Source organism: Lactuca virosa, chromosome 1, assembly GCF_052849685.1.
Source record: "Lactuca virosa cultivar CGN04683 chromosome 1, Lactuca_virosa_CGN04683_v6, whole genome shotgun sequence".
Classification (NCBI taxonomy): Eukaryota; Viridiplantae; Streptophyta; class Magnoliopsida; order Asterales; family Asteraceae; genus Lactuca; species Lactuca virosa.
Window position 1 is genome coordinate 220,643,323 of NC_136426.1, and position 8,000 is coordinate 220,651,322.

Here is an 8,000-nt window from a genome sequence, read left to right on the forward strand (position 1 = left end):
GAGTAACACATAAAATACATTAAGAATAATAAAATATCCTAAAAATATAAAAATAGTAAGATATGGTAGGTAAAATATCCTATAAAGATAATAAGCTAAGGTCGGTACGATATCTTAACTAAGATAGAAAGTTTTTTCTAAAAATAAAAAACATTCTTAAAATACAATCAAATACAGCAGAAATGAGAAAACTATAAAAATTTGTGAACTCACCAACATTATGTTGACGTTTTCAAAATACATGTATTCTCAGAAGATAAGTGTGAAGGATAGTCGTGCAGAGGAAGATGTCGTCAAGGAAGCTTGCTGAAGTTTATTTCTATTTGTTTGTCATTTCTACTTATGTTTAGGATGTGTGCTTGATCTATTAAACAATGTAATCCCAAATAAATTATGATAAATAAAAGTATCGTTTGTGTTATATTTCTATGTAATTTTCAATATATATGTGTGTCTCGGTCCAATATCCCTACGTTGCACAGCCCGGCGTTTCCGCAATCGGCCGGGGGCGTGACAATTATCATGCCAAGAAGGAGTTCTCTTTGATCTAGTATGGTTATGAGATCCGCATTTTAATTTGTTGTACTTTGACTTGTTGTACTTTCTTGTAAGACAGAAGAATCAAATTGTTGATGTGGCTCAGCAAATTCTTCATTTTCATTAATGAAATCAATATTGTCTGAATTATAGTTATCAGATGGTATGAAATCCTCAATGTTTACGTCAAAATGAGACTCCTGAACATTTACTATGTTTACGTCAAAATGAGTTAGAGATTTTGGGATACCAATTCTTTTTTTTAACTTTTATACTAAAACGATATTGTACTTAATTTAAAAAACTCAAAAAAAAAATGTCTGAAAAGTAAAACAACCTTTTAACTCCCTTTAACAAATTAGTTAATGTTCATATTTATAGATATAGTAGACAGGAATTGAGAAAGGCGATGAATCTACGAAATATATAAACTTCATAAGTACTTGCATGCATGTCAATTGTCAAACACAATGATTAACTACAGAAATTGTCACAGGAAAACAAGCATAAATTTTCCAACCATTCCCTACAAACTAAAAGATGATCCCCTCCATTACTACTACTCACTCACTCGTCATCATCGAACTCAGAATCCTCAGTTGCATCATCGTCATCTTCATCCTCTTCCTCGGAATCACTCAACACATACGTCATCTTCTTTCTGTTCTCCCTCACTGGCCTCGCTTTCGCCGCCACCTCCACCACCCCACTACTCTCCGCCACCACCATCTCCTCCTCATCATCATCGTCATCATCCTTATTCATCCGCCCCAACACCGACCCACTTTTCTTATTAAACGGCGACGGCCTCATCTTCCTCACCTTCTTCTCCGGCGACGCCTCCGCCACCACCACAGGCTTCAACACTTCCGCAATCAACTTCTGCCCACCAGCCGCTGGTTGATTTTTCTTTGCAGGTCCTCTTTTCTTCGTCGCTCCCGCTGGTGGTTTTGCCGCCGCCGCAGCCGCCGGCTTCTTCCCCCTCTTTTTCTCCTCCGACGGCGGTTTCACAATTTCAAAATCAGAATCATCGCTCAGTTCAATTTCGTCCTCATCTTCATCTTCATCATCGGAAATAATGGTCGTCGCCTTTTTCCTTGCCGCTGCAGCTCTTTTTGCCGGTTGTTTCTTTTTCGGCACCACTACCATTATTCGAAATTAAAAATCAATCATCACAAAATAAACACAATATGAAAATAAAAATAAAAATTATCAAATTAACAATACCTTCTGCTGTATCAGGAGATGATTCGATATTATGTCGAGCCAATCGATCTTCAAGTTCAACAATGTCATCATTATCAACATCTTGCACACTATTCAAACTACTCTTCGCCATACGTTGAGCCAACGAAGGTATTTCCTCTTCTTCTTCTTCATCGATCAAAACCGATTTCCCCTTACTCTTCGCCGGAGCTTTCTTTTGCGCCGCCGCTTTTCCCCTCCCCTTCGCCGGAGCCGGAGCAGGAGCATTACCAGTCTCAGCCGGAGAACCACCTGATATTTCCATCGGTTCAGCCTTGGCGACGGCGGGTTTCTTCGGCGCCGGTGCCCTTCTCACCGGCTTCCTAGCATTCCGGCCACCGGGACCTTTAGCTCTTGCTTTTTCTTGCTGTTTCTTTCTTTCCGCTTCATCTTTCGCATCTCTCTTGTCTTGTTCCTAAACACCCACAAAAAACGATTCAATTTTTAACAAAACCCAAATTTAAAATAAAATAAAATAACATTTTTTTTTCACAAAACTTACATCGAGTTGTTTATCAAGAGCATCAAGATCTTTCAACCATAAAGATCTAGAAGGAGTGTTGGTAAGTTCATCAAACTCAGCCTTCTTTTCATCTCTTTCCTTCCACAACTGTTTCATTTTCTCATAAGTCAAACTCGCAATCGCCATTGACAGCAAGTAATCATATTCCGTTCCCGGAATCGTCTTGCTGGCGGCAGCCGCCGCCGCTTCTACATCGATCGGCACGTCGGATGTTTCCTCCTCTTCGGTCTCTTCACTTCCTTCAACATGATCAACAGCCCCTGCAATTGATGCTTCGATAACAGCTTCTTTTGGTAGCGGCGTGTACTTTTTCTTTGCCAGCTCAGCATACAGGTCAGCTTTCTTTCTGTTGCTTACGACAAGTGTCCCTTCCACAACCTCTTTTATAAACCTCACTTTGTTTTCAAGTGTCAATGATATCTTCCCTAGCTCACGAAGCAATGCTGTCTGTAATTAACACACGTGTCAAAAACTTGTACATTTCTATGCATACAAAAAAATAATTTGTTTCATGGTGATATTGAACTTGCCTTCCTTTTCTCATAATAGTCAAGACGAAGGGGAAAGAAATCTTCAAGAACTGTAAGCACAAAGGGTAAAACAGTCAATAAACCAAAACAGAAAACAGATTGATAGATTTTTGTATTTTGTGATATTCTTTCTTACTTTGCTCAGGGGTGTCATACTTCTTTATCACGCCATTTGCATCAAACAAGTGCATGTTACTTGTGCTTAAAGTAGTAGTGAGTTTAAATTTCTTCAACAGCCCTTCTTGTCTTGCTTTGTTCATTTGATCAGCAGTCATTATTATTTGAAAATTCACTGTTGTGTCGTCATTATGAGCATTGTATTCCTGAAAATTTACAACAAAAAATAAACATCAATATTAAGTTCGAAGGATATTGTAATTATGTATAAAGTATAATCTACCTCTATGAAAGGTTCTTTGTCTTTTCCAGCAGTTGAAGCAACTTCCAAAAACTCCTTGTATTCCTGTGTCCACCTTCTAACTGGCAACTCAGTGATGCGGAGGGTATTTTCGTCCTCATCTTCCTCAACAATTCCAGTGGTTGTGTATCCAGTGTCCTTTGATGCTGTTTTCTGAATTGTTCCTCTGAACCATTTATACCATGGATCCATTGGCACCATTTCTTCCCCATTCAATAAACGTTTCAAGTTAGCAATTATGTCCCTAGGGTTATAATTAGGCACAAATGTACTCCACCCTGTCCCTATTCCTTCACTTCCATTCACCAAAACCATGGGTATAATTGGAAGATACCATGTAGGCTCAATAGATTGTCCATCTTCACTCAAGTAGTTGAGGAGAAGTTCATCTGCCTTGTTAAAAAGATGACGTGTGATGGGTGTAAGCTTAGTGTAAATATACCTTCCACTTGCATGATCTTTTCCACCCTGTAAACAAAAAAATTTAAATATGTAGATATAGAAAAAGGAACAATATTTTATATTTTATTTAACTTACCATCTGACGTGTACCAAATTGGCCACTTGGGTAAAGAAGGTTGATGTTATTGCTGCCAACAAAGTTTTGAGCCATGCCAATGATGGTCCCCACAAGACTTGCTTCACCATGGTGATAAGCTGAGTGTTCAGATACATAACCACTGAATTGAGCCACTTTTACTTCTTGGAAAATGGGTTTCTTGAAAGCACAAAAAAGAATCTTTCTTTGACCCGGTTTTAATCCATCCACCATTGATGGGATGGATCTTTGAAGATCAGCCATTGAAAACAAGATAAGCTCCTTGTTGATGAAATCTCGATATGGGATATGTTTCTCATTTGAATCAAAATATGTCCCAGCCTGTATAAAAAAGTAAATAAATTATCATTACTAAATGGGGTAAATGCTTCAAAGAAACTGTAATAAAACACAAAAACTTCACAAGAAACGATTTTTTATGATTACTAATAAGACTAAATCAAGAAATGGCAACATTTGTCCATTTAATGACTACTTGTAGCATGTTAGTAAGATGCCATGCTTTGAAAGATCCAGTAAATTTTAGAATTTGTGCATGAAAACTATTCCCTTTTTTGTATATGGTTAGAAAAAGGTATACTTTGATAGATTTTCAAAGCATAATTCCCTAATAGGGAGAAATGAATGTACAAATTGCAATATAAACAAAGTGATAAAAAGTATATGTATATTTAAAAGCTGCAAAAGATCCAAACCTGAAGTGCTCTAAGCCATGTCTTTCTAGCTTCAATCTTCTTCTTACTAAAAGCCAACTCTATGGCATCACCATCTTCATCATCAGCCCAAACAAAATCCTTCTTATGTTTATCAAGATCAGCAAAATACTCTGCTCCTTCTTTACCATTACTTGTTCCCAACCCCTAAATGTAACAAATTATTAGCCAACAGTTTGTTTCTTTCTAACTTTAGCATTATAGTATTGAAAAAGAATACAAAGAAACAAACCTTATAGTACTTTATTTTGAAATTCTTTACTCTGCACCCTAGACTTTCCTTCCATGCCTCATACTCAGGCATATTGTAAAAGGATATAACATTGTTACTATTCTTTTGAGTAGCCTTAACAATTGGAGTGATGAATTCTAGTACAAACTCAGGTACTTTTAGTAAAGATGGCCAGAATGAGTGCAAGAAGTTGATCAACAGTCCTTTAATATGTGATCCATCATGATCCTACAAAAAAAATTGAATCTTTTCAATAAAATGGCATTTTCAATAGTTTTGTATTTGATACTTCTTGAATTTTTAACATGTGTTATGTAAAGAATTTGGAAAATTACCTGATCAGCCATTATCATCAAGTGACCATATCTCAAAGATTTGACATTGTCATACTCTTTACCATGTTGGAGTCCAAGAATCTTCTTAATGTTCTGAATTTCAGCATTTTCTTGCAACTGTTTGGGACTTGCTTCCCTCACATTCAGCAATTTACCTTTTAATGGAAACACACCATAGTAATCTTGTCCCACAACAGACAATCCAGACATCTGAAATAACAAAAAAAAATAATAAGTATTGTGCAAATGAAGGTAGGATGATATAATAAGCAACAAAACTTACTGCTAAAGCTTTGGCTGAATCTCCTTCAGTCAATATCAAAGTACAGTTGTCTGAATTATTTGTAGCAGCAAAATTAGCCTCTTCAAGTTTAGGAATGTTGAGTTTTCCCCTCTTGTTTCCATCAGTTTTCTTAAGATCATTATGCTGTTTAAACTGAACCCATGAGAGAACTTTTTTCACAATATCAGATTTCGCAACTGCAAAAACGAATCACAAAATAAGAACTTACTTTATTGAATCCATCAAATCCTGAAATGAAAACTGAGTGTGTTTTATTTGCATACCTTTCTTTAAGAACTCTGGTGTGAGTTCACATGTGGAGCCAAAACTGCTTTGTTTGATTGTTAATGTTTCTTTTGTTTGTGAATCAAATGCAGGATTGTCAATAAGAGCATTGACAAATACCCATAAGTAATTTTTTACATTGTGGGCCTTGAGGGTTGCATGTTTGTTCTGTTTCTTGACAACAGCCACAAGATGATTGGCTATCTGATTGGTTATGTAATCAACATGTGTCCCTCCCTTTATTGTAGCAATATTGTTCACAAAACTCACCTGTTTAATATAAAAAATCAAGAGTTAAATGTTTAATACATAAGCTGAAGTTAAATGCTTAATACAAAAGACAAGAAAAAGCACCTGTTCAAAATGCCCATCAGCCATACTAACACAAATCTCCCATCTTTCATTAACTTTCTCGTAAATCCTATAAAAGAATAGGACTATTAGTATCTATCCATAAGCTACCAATTAAATTAAAAAGAAATAAGTACCTTAGGGGTTCTTGAGATGATTGTAGATAAAGTTTGACATAGTCTTCAAATGTTTTAGGAGGAACACGTTTTCCATCAAGTTCAACTTTCACACTCTTTCCAAGGCAGCCTGCTAAATCAACCACACGCTTCTTCATCAAAGCAACAACATCTGATTCAAGGCATTCCATGCCAAATTTTGTTAAATCAGGCTTAAATGAAACCATTGTCCAGTTTTCACCACTCTTGCACTTTGTTATGGTTGGCTCAGATTTCTTCCCCATGTTGTTTGAGAACACCTAAACCAGAGACAAATGGAACAGATTTAGCTTATAAATATACTCTAATGAAACAACGATATAAAAGCTGTAATAACCCTAAACAGGAACTCTTATCATAAGAAAAATTCAGTTCAATTTTGGCATCTCTTTGAATTTTGTGTCTGATGTTTTATGTATTGGAAACCCTAGCTTGGGAAACAACAAAGTGTTGATGTATAACAGATCTATGTATAACCGATCATAAAAATTTCAGTAAAAGCCTAAACCGTTAGTTTTATGCATTCGAAGCCCTAGTTCAGGAAACAACAAGGAAATGATGATGTATGACAGATCTGTACCTAACCGATCGTAACAATTTCATTAAAAGCCTAAACCGTAAAGACTAAGAACCCTAAATCTCATGAAAGCACGTAATCAGATCTGTAGTGGATATAGATCTCGTATCATGTATTGTTGAAATGATACCTGTTTGTAACGTCTGTTACGCTTCCCATCTGCAGTCTCGAGTGTAAACTCAGTGGAGAAGATGTTAGCAAGCTTCGCACCATAACCATTTCTCCCACCAGTAGTCTTCTTGATGGAATCGTCGTAATTACTACTCGTCAGTAGATGACCAAAAATCATTTCAGGCACATAAACACCTTCCTCTTGATGAATCTCAACCGGAATTCCATCGCCGTTATTATACACGCTAATCAAATTCTTCTCGACATCGATCGTGACCTTAACAGAGTCCATCTTAGGATCTCTCTGCTTGTTATCCGCAGCATTCACGAGAATTTCGTCGAAGATCTTGTAGAGTCCAGGGACGTACGAGATAGATCTTTTCACCATCTGATCATCCTCCCATACCCAAAGCGTCTGTTCATGTTTTTCGATAGATCCAATGTAAGTATCGGGCCGGAGAAGGATGTGCTCGAGTTGAGTCTTCTTCTGATAAGTTTCTTCAATGGTTCTCCCGGCTTTGGTGGCGGCGGGTTTGGTAGGTGGTGGGATGTTGTCTGTGGTGCTCGATTGCAGTGGTTGGCGTTTTTCTGTCACCATGGCTGTTCGTGTGTAGAGAGAGACACAGAGATGGTGTCTGCAGAGAGAAAGAAGATGCCGGAAATATGAGATGTAGAGGTGGGGAAAGGGGTTTAATGGTGTTGGGTGCAGGTGGTGGTGGATTCAATTGTAAAGGAATCCACGGGAGTGTTTAGGGTTTTGAATTTTGAATTTTGAATTTTGAAAGCGTGAGCGGGAAACTTGAAGTTAAACTTTTTGAATTCTTGGGAAAAGGGATAATGGAATTGTCTGTAATATTGTTTCTACACTCAGTAAAATATGTTGTACGTTAATCCTAGTATTTTTGCATTTTTTACAAAATAATCTATTTTCGTAAACTTAGGTATAAATGATAACAATCAATTTTGTGCTATTACTTAATTTATGTCATTAAAATTTTATTTGTTTATCGTTGTAACAAAAATGCTTTTAACCATAAAACAGATTACTCGATTCGTTGGAAAGTTCATAAATTAAAAATATTTGTTTTGTATATATTAATGGATGCTATTTTGTTATGTACATGATCCTTATATATAATTAATTTA

General features: G+C 36.5%; 1 protein-coding gene across 1 annotated transcript; it reads right to left on the bottom strand.

The window, feature by feature from the left end:
• Nucleotides 1-953: 953 nt before the first annotated feature.
• On the bottom strand, nucleotides 954-7,578 carry TOPII (topoisomerase II). Its single transcript, XM_079083552.1, has 15 exons — nucleotides 6,874-7,578; nucleotides 6,149-6,426; nucleotides 6,015-6,081; nucleotides 5,660-5,930; nucleotides 5,376-5,572; nucleotides 5,093-5,302; nucleotides 4,758-4,985; nucleotides 4,508-4,672; nucleotides 3,792-4,133; nucleotides 3,236-3,721; nucleotides 2,972-3,158; nucleotides 2,836-2,885; nucleotides 2,285-2,752; nucleotides 1,765-2,197; nucleotides 954-1,679 (listed from the first exon to the last, which is right to left on the bottom strand). Exons 1-15 carry the CDS (start codon nucleotides 7,450-7,452, stop codon nucleotides 1,105-1,107), a joined length of 4,536 nt encoding a protein of 1,511 aa, XP_078939678.1. The 5' UTR covers nucleotides 7,453-7,578; the 3' UTR covers nucleotides 954-1,104.
• Between the last annotated feature and the right edge of the window lie 422 nt (nucleotides 7,579-8,000).